The sequence below is a fragment of the Piliocolobus tephrosceles genome, chromosome 4 (genome assembly GCF_002776525.5).
Source record: "Piliocolobus tephrosceles isolate RC106 chromosome 4, ASM277652v3, whole genome shotgun sequence".
NCBI classification, from domain to species: Eukaryota; Metazoa; Chordata; class Mammalia; order Primates; family Cercopithecidae; genus Piliocolobus; species Piliocolobus tephrosceles.
Window position 1 is genome coordinate 174739164 of NC_045437.1, and position 17740 is coordinate 174756903.

General features: G+C 39.0%; 1 protein-coding gene across 1 annotated transcript in view; it reads left to right on the forward strand.

Annotated features, from left to right (window-relative positions):
* The window catches only part of TRIM36 (tripartite motif containing 36), a 55114-nt gene that overhangs the window by 20011 nt on the left and 17363 nt on the right, over nucleotides 1-17740 (forward strand). The window contains exons 3-4 of the mRNA XM_023197646.2: nucleotides 12501-12826; nucleotides 15549-15695. Coding sequence (XP_023053414.1) covers nucleotides 12501-12826; nucleotides 15549-15695 — 473 coding nt within the window. The remainder of the gene's footprint in view (nucleotides 1-12500; nucleotides 12827-15548; nucleotides 15696-17740) is intronic.

The window sequence follows — 17740 nt, forward strand, 5'->3', positions numbered from 1 at the left end:
TTCAGAGCCTGCTATTGGTCTATTCAGGGATTCAACTTCTTCCTGGTTTAGTCTTGGAAGAGTGTAAGTGTCCAGGAAATTATCCATTTCTTCTAGATTTTCTAGTTGATTTGCGTAGAGGTGTTTATAGTATTCTCTGATGGTAGTTTGTATTTCTGTGGGGTCGGTGGTGATATCCCCTTTATCATTTTTTATTGCGTCTATTTGATTCTTCTCTCTTTTCTTCTTTATTAGTCTTGCTAGCGGCCTGTCAATTTTGTTGATCTTTTCAAAAAACCAACTCCTGGATTCATTGATTTTTTGGAGAGTTTTTTGTGTCTCTCTCTCCTTCAGTTCTGCTCTGATCTTGGTTATTTCTTGCCTTCTGCTAGCTTTTGAATGTATTTGCTCTTGTTTCTCTAGTTCTTTTAATTGTGATGTTAGAGTGTGAATTTTAGATCTTTCCAGCTTTCTCTCGTGGGCATTTAGTGCTATAAATTTCCCTCTACACACTGCTTTAAATGTGTCCCAGAGATTCTGATATGTTGTATCTTTGTTCTCATTGGTTTCAAAGAATATCTTTATTTCTGCCTTCATTTCGTTATGTACCCAGTAGTCATTCAGGAGCAGGTTGTTCAGTTTCCATGTAGTTGAGCAGTTTTGATTGAGTTTCTTAGTCCTGAGTTCTTGTTTGATTGCACTGTGGTCTGAGAGACAGTTTGTTATAATTTCTGTTCTTTTCCATTTGCTGAGGAGTGCTTTCCTTCCAATTATGTGGTCAATTTTTGAATAAGTGTGATGTGGTGCTGAGAAGAATGTATATTGTGTTGATTTGGTGTGGAGAGTTCTATAGATGTCTATTAGATCTGCTTGCTGCAGAGATGAGTTCAGTTCCTGGATATCCTTGTTAACTCACTGCCTTGTTGATCTGTCTAATGTTGACAGTGGGGTGTTGAAGTCTCCCATTATTATTGTATGGGAGTCTAAGTCTCTTTGTAAGTCTCTAAGGACTTGCTTTATGAATCTGGGTGCTCTTGTATTGGGTGCATATATATTTAGGATAGTTAGCTCTTCCTGTTGAATTGATCCCTTTACCATTATGTAATGGCCTTCTTTGTCTCTTTTGATCTTTGATGGTTTAAAGTCTGTTTTATCAGAGACTAGGATTGCAACCCCTGCTTTTTTTTGTTCTCCATTTGCTTGGTAGATCTTCCTCCATCCCTTTATTTTGAGCCTATGTATGTCTCTGCATGTGAGATGGGTCTCCTGAAGACAGCAGACTGATGGGTCTTGACTCTTTATCCAGTTTGCCAGTCTGTGTCTTTTAATTGGAGCATTTAGTCCATTTACATTTAAGGTTAATATTGTTATGTGTGAACTTGATCTTGCCATTATGATATTAACTGGTTATTTTGTTCGTTAGTTGATGCAGTTTCTTCCTAGCCTCGATGGTCTTTACATTTTGGCATGTTTTTGGTTGTTTGTTTGGCTGTTACTGGTTGTTCCTTTCCATGTTTAGTGCTTCCTTCAGGGTCTCTTGTAAGGCAGGCCTGGTGGTGACAAAATCTCTAAGCATTTGCTTATCTGTAAAGGATTTTATTTCTCCTTCACTTATGAAACTTAGTTTGGCTGGATATGAAATTCTGGGTTTAAAATTCTTTTCTTTAAGAACGTTGAATATTGGCCCCCACTCTCTTCTGGCTTGTAGAGTTTCTGCCGAGAGATCTGCTGTCAGTCTGATGGGCTTCCCTTTGTGGGTAACCCGACCTTTCTCTCTGACTGCCCTTAACAATTTTTCCTTTATTTCAACGTTGGTGAATCTGACAATTACGTGTCTTGGACTTGCTCTTCTCAAGGAGTATCTTTGTGGCGTTCTCTGTATTTCCTGAATTTGAATGTTGGCCTGCCCTACTAGGTTGGGGAAGTTCTCCTGGATGATATCCTGAAGAGTGTTTTCCAACTTGGTTCCGTTTTCCCCCTCACTTTCAGGCACCCCAATCAGACGTAGATTTGGTCTTTTTACATAATCCCATACTTCTTGCAGGCTTTGTTCATTTCTTTTTCTTTTTTCTTTTGGTTTCTCTTCTCGCTTCATTTCATTCATTTGATCCTCAATCGCTGATACTCTTTCTTCCAGTTGATCGAGTCGGTTACTGAAGCTTGTGCATTTGTCACGTATTTCTCATGTCATGGTTTTCATCTCTGTCATTTCGTTTATGACCTTCTCTGCATTAATTATTGTAGCTATCAATTCTTCCACTCTTTTTTTAAGATTTTTAGTTTCTTTGCACTGGGTACATAATTCCTCCTTTAGCTCTGAGAAGTTTGATGGACTGAAGCCTTCTTCTCTCATCTCGTCAAAGTCATTCTCCGTCCAGCTTTGATCCGTTGCTGGCGATGAGCTGTGCTCCTTTGCAGGGGGAGATGCGCTCTTATTTTTTGAATTTCCGGCTTTTCTGCCCTCCTTTTTCCCCATCTTTGTGGTTTTATCTGCCTCTGGTCTTTGATGATGGTGGCATACTGATGGGGTTTTGGTGTGGGTGTCCTTCCTGTTTGTTAGTTTTCCTTCTAAGAGTCAGGACCCTCAGCTGTAGGTCTGTTGGAGATTGCTTGAGGTCCACTCCAGACCCTGTTTGCCTGGGTATCAGCAGCAGAGGCTGCAGAAGATAGAATATTGCTGAACAGCGAGTGTACCTGTCTGATTCTTACTTTGGAAGCTTCCTCTCAGGGGTGTACTCCACCCTGTGGGGTATCAGTCTGCCCCTAGTGGGGGATATCTCCCAGTTAGGCTACTCAGGGGTCAGGGACTCACTTGAGCATGCAGTCTGTCCCTTCTCAGATCTCAACCTCCGTGTTGGGAGATCCACTGCTCTCTTCAAAGCTGTCAGACAGAGTCGTTTGCGTCTGCAGCGGTTTCTGCTGCTTTTGTTGTTGTTGCTTTTGTTGTTGTTGTTGTTGTTTAGCTGTGCCCTGTCCCCAGAGGTGGAGTCTACAGAGACAGGCAGGTTTCCTTGAGCTGCTGTGAGCTCCACCTAGTTCGAGCTTCCCAGTGGCTTTGTTTACCTACTTAAGCCTCAGCGATGGTGGGCGCCCCTCCCCCAGCCTCACTGCTGCCTTGCGGTTAGATCGCAGACTGCTGTGCTAGCAATGAGGGAGGCTCCGTGGGCGTGGGACCCTCCTAGCCAGATGTGGGATATAATCTCCTGGTGTGCCCATTTGCTTAAAGTGCAGTATGGGGGTGGGAGTTACCCGGTTTTCCAGGTGTTGTGTGTCTCAGTTCCCTTGGCTAGGAAAAGGGATTCCCTTCCCCCTTGCGCTTCCCAGGAGAGGCGATGCCTCGCCCTGCTTCAGCTCTCTCTTGTCGGGCTGCAGCAGCTGACCAGCACCAATTGTCCGGCACTCCCTAGTGAGATGAACCCAGTACCTCAGTTGAAAATGCAGAAATCACCAGTCTTCTGTGTCACTCGCGCTAGGAGTTGGAGACTGGAGCTGTTCCTATTCGGCCATCTTGCTCCACCCCTCCCAGAAGAAGCTAGAATGGTTTTTTCAATGTTATCTTCTAGAATTTTTATAGTTTCAGGTCTTAGATTTAAGTCTTTAATCCATCTTGAGTTGATTTTTGTATGAGGTGAGAGATGAGGATCCAGTTTCATTCTCCTACATGTGGCTAGCCAATTATCCCAGCACCATTTGTTGAAAAGGATGCCCTTTCCCCACTTTTATGTTTTACTTTGCTTTGTTGAAGATCAGTTGGTTGTAAGTATTTGGGCTTATTTCTGGGTTCTCTAGTCTGTTCCATTGGTCTATGTGCCTATTTTTATACCAGTACCATACTGTTTTGATGACTATGGCCTTAAAGTATAATTTGAAATTAGGTGATGTGATACCTTCAGATTTGTTCTTTCTGCTTATTAGTTTTGCTTTGGCTATGCAGGCTCTTTTTTGGTTCCATATAAATTTTAGAATTTTTTATTTTAAGTCTGTGATGAATGATGGTGGTATTTTGATGGGGATTGCATTGGATTTGTAGATTGCTCATGGCAGTATGGTCATTTTCACAATATTTGATTCTACCCATCCATGAGCATGGGATGTGTTTCCATTTTTTTGTGTCTTCCATGATTTCTTTCAGCAGTATTTTGTAGTTTTCCTTGTAGAGGTCCTTCACTTCCTTGGTTGAATATATTCCTGTTTTTTGTTTTGTTTTGTTTTGTTTTGTATTTTAGCTTTTTTTTTTTTTTGCAGCTATTGCGAAGGGGGTTGAGGTCTTGATTTCATTCTCAACTTGATCACTGTTGTTGTATAGAAGAGCTACTGATTTGTGTACATTAATGTATCCTCAAACTTTGCTGAATTTTTTTATCTGTTTTAGGAGCCTTCTGGAGGAGTCTTTAGGGTTTTTGAGACAAACAATCATACCATCAGCAAACAGTGACAGTTTGACTTCCTCTTTACCGATTTGGTTGCCCTTCATTTCTTTTTCTTGTCTGATTGCTCTGGCTAGGACTTCCAGTACTATGTTGAAGAAGAGTGGTGAGAGTGGGCATCCTTGTCTTGTTCCAGTTATCAGAGGGAATGCTTTCAACTCTTTCCCATTCAGTATTATGTTGGGTGTGGGTTTGTCATAGATGGGTTTTATTATATTGAGGTATGTTCCTTGTATGCTGATTTTGCTGAGAGTCTTAATCATAAAGGGATGCTAGATTTTGTCAAATGCCTTTTTTGTATCTATTGAGATGATCATATGATTTTTATTTTTAATTCTGTTTATGTGGTGTATCACATTTATTGACTTGCATATGTGAAACCATCCCTGCATCCTGGTATGAAACCCACTTGATCATGGTGGATTATCTTTTTGATATGTTGTTGGATTTAGTTAGCTAGTATTTTGTTAAGGATTTAACTTCTATGTTCATCAGGGATATTGGTCTGTAGTTTATTTTTATTTTTGTTTTTGAGACAGAATTTCGCTCTTTGTTGCCCAGGCTGGAGTGCAGTGGTGCGATCTCAGCTCACCGCAACCTCTGCCTCCCCAGTTCAAGCAATTCTCTTGTCTCTGTCTCCTGAGTAGCTGAGATTACAGGTCCCTGCCACCATACCCAGCTAATTATTTTTGTAAGCAGTGTTTTGCTCTTGATGTCCAGGCTCAAGTGCAACGGCGTGATCTTGGCTCACCGCAACCTCTGCCTCCTGGGTTCAAGTGATTCTCCTGCCTCAGCCTCCAGAGTAGCTGGGATTACAGGCATGTGCCACCACACCTGGCTAAGTTTTTTGTGTTTTTAGTAGAGACGAGGTTTCTTCCGTGTTGGTCAGGCTGGTTTCAAACTCCTGACCTCAGGTGATCTGCCCGCCTCAGCCTTCCAAAGTGCTGGCATTACAATCGTGAGCCACCACGCCTAGCCTGGTCTGTAGTTTTCTTTTGATGTGTCCTTTCCTGGTTTTGGTATTAGGGTGATACTGGCTTCATAGAATGAGTTAGGGAGAGTTCCCTCTTTCTCCATCTCCTGAAATAGTGTCAGTAGGATTAGTACCAATTGTTCTTTAAATATCTGGTCGAATTCTGCTGTGAATCCATCTGATCCTGGACTTTTTTTGTTGGTAATTTTTAAATTACTATTTCAATCTTGGTGCTTGTTACTGGTCTGTTCAGGGTCTCTAATTCTTCCTGAATAAGCTAAGAAGGTTGTATCTTTCCAATAATTTATCTGTCTCTTTTAGGTTTTCTAGTTTATGCATATAAAGGTTGTCATAGCTGCCTTGAATGATCTTTTGTATTTCTGTGGTGTCAGTTGTAATATCTCCTGATTCATTCCTTATTGAGCTTATTTGGATTTTCTTCTTTTCTTGGTTAATTTTTCTAATGATATATCAATTTTATTTATCTTCGAGGAACCAGCTTTTTGTTTGATTTATCTTTTGTGGTTTTTTGTTTGTTTGTTTCAATTTCATTTAGTTCTGCTCTGATCTTGGTTATTTCCTTTCTTCTGCCAGGTTTGGGTTTGGTTTGTTCTTGTTTTTCTGGTTCCTAGTGGGGTGTCCTTAGATTGTCTCTTGGTGCTCTTTCAGACTTTTTGATAATAGGTGTTTAGGGCTGTGAGCTTTCCTTTTAGCACTGCCTTTGCCATGTCCCAGAGGTTTTGATAGGTTGTGTCACTGTTGTCATGCAGTTTGAAGAATATTTAAATTTCATCTTGATTTCATTTTTTTTTTTTTTTTTTGACCCAGTGCTCATTCAGGAGCAGGTTATTTAATTTCCATGTATTTGCATGGTTTTGAAGGTTCCTTGTGGAGTTGATTTTCAGTTTTATTCCACTGTGGTCTGAGAGAGTGCTTGATATAATTTCAATATTTTTAAATTTATTGAGGCTCATTTTGTAGCCTATCATACAGTCTGTCTTGGAGAAAATTCCATGTGCTGTTGAATAGAATGTATATTCTGTAGTTGTTGGATGGAATGTTGTGCATATAACTGTTAGGTCCATTTGTTCCAAGGAATAGTTTAAATCCATTGTTTCTGGCCAGGTATGGTGGTTCACGCATGTAATCCTGGCACTTTAGGAGGCCAAGGCGGGAGGATCACCTGAGGTCAGGAGTTCGAGACCAACCTGGACAATATGGTGAAACCCTGTCTCTACTAAAAGTACAAAAATTAGCTGGGCCTGGTGGCACGCACCTGTAATACCTCAGGTATTACTCAGGAGGCTGAGGCAGGAGAATCTCTTGAACCCGAGAGGTGGAGATTGCAGTGAGCTGAGATTGTGCCACTGCACTCCAGCCTGGGTAACAGAGCATGACTCCGTCTCAAAGGAAAAAAAAAATCATTGTTTCTTTGTTGTCTTTCTGTCTTGATGACCTGTCTAGGACTGTCAGTGGTGTATTGACACCTCCCACTATTGCTGTGTTGCTGTCTATCTCATTTTTAGATCTGTTAGTAATTGTTTTATAAATGTGGAAGCCCCTGTGTTAGGTGTATATCTGTTTAGGATTGTGATATTTTCCTGTTGGACAAGGCCTTTTATCATTATATAATGTCCTTCTTTGTCTTTTTAAACTGGTTTGCTTTAAAGTTTGTTTTGTCTGGTATAAGAATAGCTACTCCTGCTGGCTTTTGGTGTCCATTCACATGAAATGTCGTTTTCCACCCCTTTACCTTAAGTTTTTGTGAGTCCTTATGTGTTAGGTGAGTCTCTTGAAAGCAGCAGATGGTTGGTGAATTCTTACTTATTCTGCAATTCTTTATCTTTTTTTAAGTGGAGCATTTAGGTCATTTACATTCAGTTGGTATTGAGATATGAGGTACCATTCCATTCATTGTGCTATTTTTGGCCTGTATACCTTGTTTTCTTTGTTTTTTTAATCTTATTTTTGTTTTATAGGTCCTGTGTGATTTATGCTTTAAAGAGGTTCTGTTTTGATGTGTTTCCAGGATTTGTTTCAAGATTTAGAACTCCTTTTAGCAGTTCTTTTAGAGAAAACTTGGTAATGGCAAATTCTCTCAGCATTTGTTTGTCTGAAAAAGACTCTTAGCTTTCCTTCATAAATGAAGCTTAGTTTCGCTGCATATAAAATTCTTGGCAGATAATTTTTTTTTTTTTTTAGGAGGCTGAAGATAGGGCCCCAATCCCTTCTAGCTTGTAGGGTTTCTGCTGAGAAATCTGCTGTTAATCTGATAGGTTTTCCGTATGGTTACCTGGTACTTTTGTCTCACAGCTCTTAAGATTCTTTCCTTCGTCTTAACTGATAACCTGATGACAATGTTCCTAGGCAATGATCTTTTTGCCATGAATTTCCCAGGTGTTCTCTGTGCTTTTTGTATTTGGATGTCTAGGTCTCTAGCAAGGCTGGGGAAGTTTTCCTCGATTATTCTCCCAAATACGTTTTCCAAATTTTGGATTTCTCTCCTTCCTCAGGAACGCTGATTATTCTTAGGGTGGGTCCTTTAACGTAATCCCAGGCTTCTTGGAAGCTTTGTTCATACTTTCTTATTCTGTCTTCTTTGTCTTTGTTGGACTGGGTTATTTCGAAGACTTTGTCTTCGAGCTCTGAATTTCTTTCTTATACTTGTTCAATTCTGTTACTAAGACTTTCCGGAGCATTTTGCATTTCTATCAGTGTGTCCATTGTTTCCTGAAGTTTTCATTGTTTTTTATGTATGCTATCTATTTCCTTGAACATTTCTTCCTTCACTTCTGGTATCATTTTTTGGATTTCCTTACATTGGGCTTTGCCTTTCTCTGGTGTCTCCTCAATTAGCTTAATAACTAACCTCCTGGATTCTTTTTCAGGTAAATGAGGGATTTCTTCTTGGTTTGAGTCCCTTGCTGGTGAGCTAGCGTGATTTTTGCTGGTGTTAACCTTGTTTTGTCATATTACCAGAGTTGGTTTCCTGGTTACTTCTCATTTGGGTAGGCTGTGTCAGTGGAGAGGTTAGGGCTCAGGGTTGCTGTTCAGTTCCTTTTGTCCCACGGGTTGTTTTTGATGTAGTACTCTACCGCATTTCCTATGGATGTGCCTTCCTGGGAGCCGAGTTGTAGTGATTGTTCTCTCTTCTGGATCTATCCACCCAGTAAGCATACCAGGCTCTGGGCCAGTATTGGGTGTTGTGTGCCCAGAGTCCTGTGATGTGAACCATCTTCGGGTCTTTCAGCCATGGGTACCACCAGCACCTGTTCTGGTGGAGGTGGCAGGCAGTGAAATGGACTCTTTGAAGCTTCTTAGCTTTGGTGGTTTAATGCACTATTTTTGTGCTGGTTGGCCTCCTGCCAGGAGGTGGCACTTTCCAAAGGGCATCAACTGTGGTGGTAGGAGGAGGAACAAGCGGTGGGCAGGGCCCTAGAACTCCTAAGATTATATGCCCTTTGTCTTCAGTTACCAGGGTAGGTAGGGAAAGACCATTGGGTGGGGGCAGGGCTAGGCATGTCTGAGTTCAGACTCTCCTTGAGCAGCTCTTGCTGCAGCTGCTGCGGGGATTGGGGTTGAGCTTTCCAGGTCAATGGAGTTATGTTCCTAGGAGGATTATGGCCACCTCTGCTGTGTCATGCAGGTTGTCAACGAAGTGGGGGAAAGCCGGCAGTCACAGGCATCACCCAGCTCCCACACAATCTGAAGGGCCAGTCTCACTTCCACTGTGCTGTTTCCAGGCAGTGAGTGAGCAGGACTGAGAACTTGCCCTAGTCTACCCACCTCCCAGCTGCAAAAGCAAGTACGGTTTTCCTTCTCCTGCCTGTGGAGTCTGCACACTGGATTTACACGCTCCCCCAAGTTCTGGCCAGAAGGCTTCCCCATCAGTTCAAATTGTATCAAACTTCAGCTGGAGATTTCCTTCTACCTGTGGCCTTTTCCCAGAGCCTCTGGCTGTTCTCCAGAAGGACCCCTGCCTGTGAGGCCCAACAAAAACGACCTGAAGGGGGCCCAGTGAGCTTCCAGGGGTTTTCCCGCTGCTTCCTCTACCCTTGTATTTCACTCAGCTCTCTAAATTGACTCAGCTCCAGGTACGGTCAAAATCTTCTCCCGTTATCCAGGCCTTCAGTTTCCCCAGTGGAGGTGTGTTTGGGGGCAGATAATCTCCCTTTCCCACTTCCACAGTTTGGGCCCCTGCAGTATTTAGGGTGTCTCCCAGGTCCTGTAGGAGCAGTCTGCTTCCTTCAGGGGGTCTGTGGGTCCTCTCAGCTTTCCTAATTTATTTTTATAGTCATTCTGGAGCAAAATTTCACAATGCTAGCCTCCACATGCTGCTCTGTCAGAGCTGCAATCTAGTCCTTCCTCTAGTGATAGTCCTTCAATCTAGTTTGCAATGATCCCTCTATTTTTCTTTTTCATTGTCTAATGCAATTGAGCAATACTATGCAATATAACTTTCTATTATACTGGAAATGTTCAACCCTGTATCATATAATATGGTAGCCATTAGCTACATGTGTCTCTTGAGAACTGTAAATATGGCTATGGTAACCGAATAAGTGAATATTAAATTTTATTTAATTTTAATTAAATTTTAAAAGTCACATGTGGCTAATGGCTACTGTATCAGATAGCACAGCCATGGAAAGTAGAAAGTTGACTCTTCCATTTTGTTCTTAGTTCCGTTGCCTTGATTTTTTTCATTAGGTTTACTTCCCAGAATATCCTAAGATTCTCGTTTTCTTTATTGCTCTGAACATCTACTGTTTGTTTTTATGAAAACAGTGAAAGAAGTATAAGACAGATGAAATAAAAGTTCTTCAGCATTTGTAAGAAATATTTGAGAGCTTTCAAGATCTGTTGAGAAAGATAGCCAAGATACCTATTTGAATGAGTTGTGAAAAATTACGTCTTAATTTAATGTCTGATTTAAGAAGTTTAGTGTTTCACACTTTTTTTTTTACTGTAAAAATACATTAGCAGAGGTATACAGAAAAGGGATGAAACTTTTTTGTTTTTGTTTTTCAAATTTCTGAGGACCCAAGTCTGGGTGTCACCAGCATACATGTTAAAGCTTGATTTTGTTGTCATTATTTACTTTTCATTATCCCATTACTTTAATTGGTCATAATCTTCATAAAACCAAAAATAACTCATTTTTTAACATTTTTGATATTAGTTTTCTATTTATCTAAATTTTCATCACCTAGTTCATGTATGGAAACCTGCAATTAAATGTGAATTTCCATTTTTTTAAACTTGACCACTGCACCATACCATTTCCAGAATTGTTTGGCTTGTTTTTTTTCCTAAATGAAATTTTCATTGGCATGTGATTTCAAAGTAGCTTTGCTGCTTATTTCATTATATGCCTGCTGTGGTGTGAAAGATTTTGGATTGTATTGCATGTTTTTAGAATTATTATCTGAATATATTTTAGGATTTTCAAATTTTTATTGGGCAGCTTTTTTGTATGCATTAATGTTTAAAAATGTAAAAGTTAAAATATCTTTAAATGAAGATACTAAAATATTCTGCATGTTTGTTGTATAAGTAGATTTTGGGGCCCAGTACCATATAGCATGCTATAACTCACTTCCAATAAGTCATATTGTGGGCTGATTGCTAAATTTTACCTGAACTGATATGTCAGACATCTTTTAAGATATTCTTTTGAGTGATGACAGTTACATGGTATACCAAATTCAGCCATTCATTTTTGATAGTGGATACATGGTAGTGTGAAAGAATGTAGGTTAAGAAGTTTGTGTTTATGTTAAGGGAGTTATTTTGTGGGCAAGTAAGACTACATACTCTTAAGAACAGATTTACAGCTGGGCGCGGTGGCTCACGCCTGTAATCCCAGCACTTTGGGCGGCTGAGGTGGGTGAATCACAAGGTCAGGGGTTCAGGACCAGCCTTGCCAGATGGTGAAACACCATCTCTACTAAAAATATAAAAATTAGCCAGGCGTGGTGGTGGGCGCCTGTAATCCCAGCTACGCGGGAGGCTGAGGCAGAGAATTGCTTGAACCCAGGAGGCGGAGGTTGCAGTGAGCTGAGATCACACTCCAGGCTGGGCGACAGAGTGAGACTCCGTCTTAAAAAAAAAAAAAAAAAAAAAGAACAGATTTACAAATGGGGTAATATGGTATGCATGCACCTGTGGTAAATGGACAGCCCTGGAGTCCTGTGAACCAGTGAGTAAGGACTGTCATACATTGGTTTCTTGATTTATTAAAATTGGGATAATAATGTAAAAAGTGTGATGTTTAAGGTCATTCATTGTTTTGTATATGTTGTAAAATTATTGGCAGTATTTTTGGGATAACTTTTGGCTTACTGAATTAAGTAATCTTAATGATTCTTTGTTTCAGGTCATAAGAAGATATTAAATGGTTGGTCCCTCTTAAAAATCACTGAATTATAGGTCTATGAATGCATTTTTCACTCTTCTGTAGATTGCACTCGGTTAACTAATGATCTTCCCTACTGAGTTTTTCCAGATAAAACAATACTACAGTGGGAAACCCTCTATTGTAGTGTTTTTAAAAATTCTGTGGTCACGTCACACACTCTTTTGAAAATCTGATAAAAGCTGTGGGGTTTTACCAGAAAATATGCGTGTGTATATAGATGAAAGATTTCTAATAGTCCGTGGATCTTCCTGGCACTTCTTCATAGGCCTTGTGCTAGGGACCCCTGCTCTTTTATGTATCGACTCATTTCCTGTCAGTCAGCAAAGACTGTTCATTTAAATGCCTTTGGATATAGTGTATAAAAGTAACTATAAATGCTAATTATATAATTTTAAAAGATCTTGACCCCATGTAGTATTGTATTATATGTTTTATCTTTATGATTTAATATGGGCTTGATGTGGGTTTTCTATAGAATATTTTCCTTTTTGATTTGATAACTAATAACTTGGGCTTGTCTTTTGTATACGAAGGAAAAATTTTTAAAAACCTTTTCACAATACAAATTTCATGTGGAGCCACTTTGGATGCTGTTTTTGTGAGATATTTGTAGATCTGTCTCTAAGACATGACTCCTTTTTCCTTCATTCTAATCATTTTCCTACAGCTGTAACTAAACAAAGACTTACTAATTACACAGGCTGGAAGCGCAATTCATTGACCCCGAGGACAACTATTTTTCCTTGCCCTGGCTGTGAGCATGATGTGGATCTTGGAGAACGAGGAATCAATGGTCTGTTTCGAAACTTCACTTTGGAAACTATTGTGGAAAGATATCGGCAGGCAGCTAGGGCAGCCACAGCCATTATGTGTGACCTTTGTAAACCACCACCTCAAGAATCCACAAAAAGCTGCATGGACTGTAGTGCAAGTTACTGCAATGAATGCTTCAAAATTCATCATCCTTGGGGTACAATAAAAGCTCAACATGAGTATGTTGGTCCAACTACTAACTTTAGACCCAAGGTAAGTGAAGTTTTTATTAGAGTGTTACTTTAACTTAATGTTGTGAAACTTTTATGTAACTTAATGTTATGAAATAAATTATTGAGTCTAGAACTTGACAGAAAGGAAATAACTTTTAAAGCAGGTATGAGAACTTAAGGCCTAGTTGGCTGGAGTTACTATGGGGCTAAACATCCCCACCAATAGAGGGCAATATTGTGGTTTATTCTGTTATAATAAATGAATGTTTGTAATGATAACTCTGATTAAAGGTTATCTCAGATATACTCTTTTTTTTTTTTTTTTTTTTTTGTTGAGACGGAGTCTCGCTCTGTCGCCCAGGCTGGAGTGCAGTGGCCGGATCTCAGCTCACTGCAAGCTCCACCTCCCGGGTTTACGCCATTCTCCTGCCTCAGCCTCCCGAGGAGCTAGGACTACAGGCGCCCGCCACCTCGCCCGGCTGGTTTTTTGTATTTTTTTTTTTTTAGTAGAGACGGGATTTCACTGTATTAGCCAGGATGGTCTCGATCTCCTGACCTCGTGATCCTCCCGTCTCGGCCTCCCAAAGTGCTGGGATTACAGGCGTGAGCCACCACGCCCGGCCAGATATATTCTTTAAGATTGAAATGGTTAAAGTTAAAAAGCTTTTTTGTGCTTTAGTGTGATAAATCCATAATTGCTTAAAAGGTTTGACTGCGAAACATATTTTTGTTTTTAGTTAGCTAGAATTGTACAATGAATAAAAGTAATTACAGCCTATTATTTTGTAGCTTGTAGCTTGTGATATAATGGTTATATGTTATCTAAGGTAGAATTTGCATTCCTTAAACGTTCTGAGTAATTTCTTTAATATTGCTCAAAAGAAGTTTATGTATTGTTTGCCCTGCTGTGTGCCTGGAAATAAACTGATCTTTTAATATCTTCACTTCTTTCTGATTTATATCGATTTTTAAAACCTGTGGTTGCGTTTTTCCAAGTTCTTATTCCTTATAACGTAGTAACCTGTGTATGGAAATCTATTTGCATTCTAAAGTGTAAAAAATGTATAATAAAAAATGGGAAAAACTCAAAAGTTTTTTTGAAACTATGAGCTATTTCTTAAATAGTGAAGGATTGGTAGATTAAGGCAAAAACAATCTGTGCTGTCACATTTTGAATGACCTTTCTCAAACTGTGTCAATCTGACAGTAGATTCATCAGATAGCTTTTAATCCTCTGTTATGTTCCTCCTTTTAAATGCTCAAGGCCATCAATTTTTAAAAATGTGTAACTTCAACCTGATGTTTTAATGTTTCTTTTAAATGATTAAATTGATTTCTACCGTGAAATAACCTTTGATTAAATGACTTTTATTAAGCTTGGGTCTTTGTGAATTAAAGATGTAAGGAAATTTTAAGTATAACCTTACAGTTCCTATTTACAAATATAATAAAAGATTGATAAGACCAAAAGAAATACAGATAGGTTATACTGAGAAACATTTCATTTGTCAAGTAGTTAGTGCTACTCAATATAGTAAAATTCTAAAATGGTGTCCAAAATTGTGTTCCTTATTGCTATGGAATATTTGCCTATAACGTTGAATTCTTTTGATCATTTCTTGCAGATAAACAAACTTTGTATTTTATTTTAAATGTAATGGCTTTGGGGATGTGGAAGTTTGGACATGCTGAAAAACTTGAAACATTTTCCAATTGTTTTTCTCCTGAGGCTATATATTGGTATTAGGACTTTCTATATTGTACTTTTTGTTTGTTCCTTTTAAATGTAAGTGACAAAATTAGCTGGGCATGGTGGCACATGCCTGTAATCCCAGCTACTTGGGAGGCTGAGGCAGAAAAATTGCTTGAACCCAGGAGGTGAAGGTTGCAGTGAGCAGAGGTTGCAGTGAGCCAAGATTGCACCATTGCACTACAGCCTGGGCGACAGAGCGAGACTCCGTCTCATAAATAAATAAATAAATAAATAAATAAATAAATATCTATAAGTTATCAGACAAGTTACAGTTGCTTAAAATGTAATCTATTGGACTCTTTAACAACTTTTGATTTTATTAACATACTAAAAGGAATTTCCCCTTTCTTTCAAATGAAAACAGTTATTTTACATAAAATTTCATATGTTATTTATCACATAGCTTTTAGTCCTCTACGATAGTAGTTTACAGAGTAAAAAGGTAGACAAATCAGAAAAACAGTTCCAAATTTGGTCAGTGCATTTGTAATTAATTTGTAAAAGGAAACACATCTAGAAGCTTATAAAGTTTTCTGAGACTCTTTTAGTAACAGATTTCTGTTACTGAGGCCATGAGTCTCATAAATTGTTATGGTACTTCATTAAAAAGATTGACTATGATCGTTAAGAATTGCCTCGTCAGTGTGGTCAGATGGCCTTTCTAACTTGGCTAAGTGTTCATTCCATTTGAATCTGATAGGAATGAAACTCTAACCTAACAAGTTTTGGAGAAATAATATTTACGTATTATGAAGAGATTGGGCACGTTCAGAGGGGTATGGCTGTAAACAACATCTACACATTAATCATTTGAACCCTCAAATTGAAAAATAGTAATTCCGATATAGAGAATTTTCATGCGATGTATCAACCATTTTTCTTTTTACATTCATATTCACTTAAATGGCTTTGTTCAGTGATTTTGTAAAGCAAATCTTTGTATTTTGGTAGTTTGTCAGGTTACTTGAAACCTAGATCCTTAATCACACTTTTATTCTTTACGCAATAGATTTTAATGTGCCCAGAACATGAAACAGAGAGAATAAACATGTACTGTGAATTGTGTCGGAGGCCAGTTTGCCATCTATGTAAGTTGGGTGGTAGTCATGCCAACCACCGCGTAACCACCATGAGCAGTGCCTACAAAACCTTAAAGGTAGGACTTCTTTTTGGAGCAGAATTTTGATTCTTCGTAACTTTATGCCTTTAACTTTTAATTTATAAAATCATGGTGTGTTATATGGCTTTTTGTGTACTAAACTGAGTTAAAGTGTTACTTAATGATCTACTAATATTAGGTTGTTAGTATTTCTGATCAACAGTTATTTGTGGTGCTGATAAGGCCTGGCATATATTGTCACCTACATTGCATTAGCTCTGAAGTCTGAGGGTAGAGAGAAGGATGAAGGACACCTCATCATGATACCCAGATGAGCCCAATGTCTATAATAATGAATGTATACATAGGATTGACATACTTTAAGGGGTTGTGGCTGCTTTAAGACACTTGATTCTTATTTCTTACCTGTAGAATTAGTATTTTGTTCATTCTGATGGCACCTTTACAATTTAAAACTGAATTACTTCGTTTCTGTTAGCTTTATTGATGATGTTTAAAACTTTCAAATTTGATAATCAACAGCAAAGCAGGCAGTGGCGGAAAACTTTTGGTTTTCTTCTTTTTCCCTTTAAACAATATTTTTAAAAGAAATCATCTGTATACCTGCTACCCATTTTGTTTCCTTCCTCTCTTTAACAATACGTGTATGCATTTTTTGCCTCTATCTAATTGCATATATGCAAACTGTTTTGTTTTGCATTTTATATTTATGTTGTGCTCTATCTTCTCTGCGCATATGGAATACAGGTATAATTGTATAATTGTTCTTGCCTACTAATTCTCTCCTCTGTTTCACTACTAGGTCAGTTTTGATTGATTTTTTTTTTAATTAGAGTTTATATTTCTCTGCTACCTTGCATGCCTGCTAATTTTTGATTGGCTGCCAGTTATTGGATATTTTTGTATTCCTGCAAATGCTGTTTTCTTTGAGTATGTGATTAAGTTACTTGGAAACGTTTGGATCTTACTTTGTGAGGCAGGACAGAACAGCTTTTGGTTCTAAGGGCTAATGTTACCTGACTATAGAAGTAAAAGCCTTTGATTACTTTTTTCAATGCCCTGTGAATTTTGAGGTTTTTTTTTTTTTTTTTTTTTTTTTTTAATCTGACTAGTGGGGAATAGACACTCTTCCCAGCCTTGTGTAAGCTCCTGGCATTGTTTCCTCAGGGCCTGTAGGGTGATTCTTTGCCTGGGCTTGGGCAGTTTCCTCACACACAAGAGTTGATGAGGACTGCTGAATATATAAGGGGGACTGTTTGTGTCTCTGGAGTTCTTTCTCTTTACAACAGTCTCTTCTTAGGTACGTGCTTTGCAACGTATGGCCTCCTTGGACTCAGCTGCATCTCCTCAGGGTTCTTGGTTTGCCCTCAGGAGACTCTGATATACACTGGTGTTTGAGAACGACCCATCCAGAGGAAAGCTTCTGTGCAGTTTTGAATTCCCTGAGAAATTAGCCTCTGATTAGTGCCTAAAGAACTGGGGTCCTGATTTATCTAAAGGAGTTAGTGGTAGCCTTGTCTTTTTACATTTTAATCTTCAGTGCCTATTTTCTGTGTGGTGCATATACTTTTTGGAGACAAAACTGATCTAGTCTTTTAAAACAAACTGGCTATGTTTGTGGGGACTGTTATGACTGGAGCTGTCTCAGATAAAAGCTATTCTCAGATAAACATGTAGTTGGCCAGATACTTTGAGCATTAAAACTCAGAGAGTGGTGCTTTTAGATCATGCATCTGAATTCTGCCCTGTATTCTTCTCTGGTCCTTACCTCTTTGAGTCAATTAATTTATCTTTTCCTATCTTGTAGTTCTAATGTAAGCTGCTATCATAGAACTAAGCCTCACTTAAATTTAAATGGACAAATTTGTCTCATTGCTGCCGTAGTTAAAAAAGGGTACCACCACTTGCACCTAGTACTTCTGATCTCCACATGGGCCTGTTAGGGATGGTATTGTCAGAACTGCCATTTGACTTTCAGCTTGGTGGTAAGAAGTGCCTCAGCCTGCGGAACAGTGTTTCGTGTTTAATAGTGCCCCCTTCTTGAGCACCCTTTTCCTTTCAAGTCATTGGTGGTAACTGAG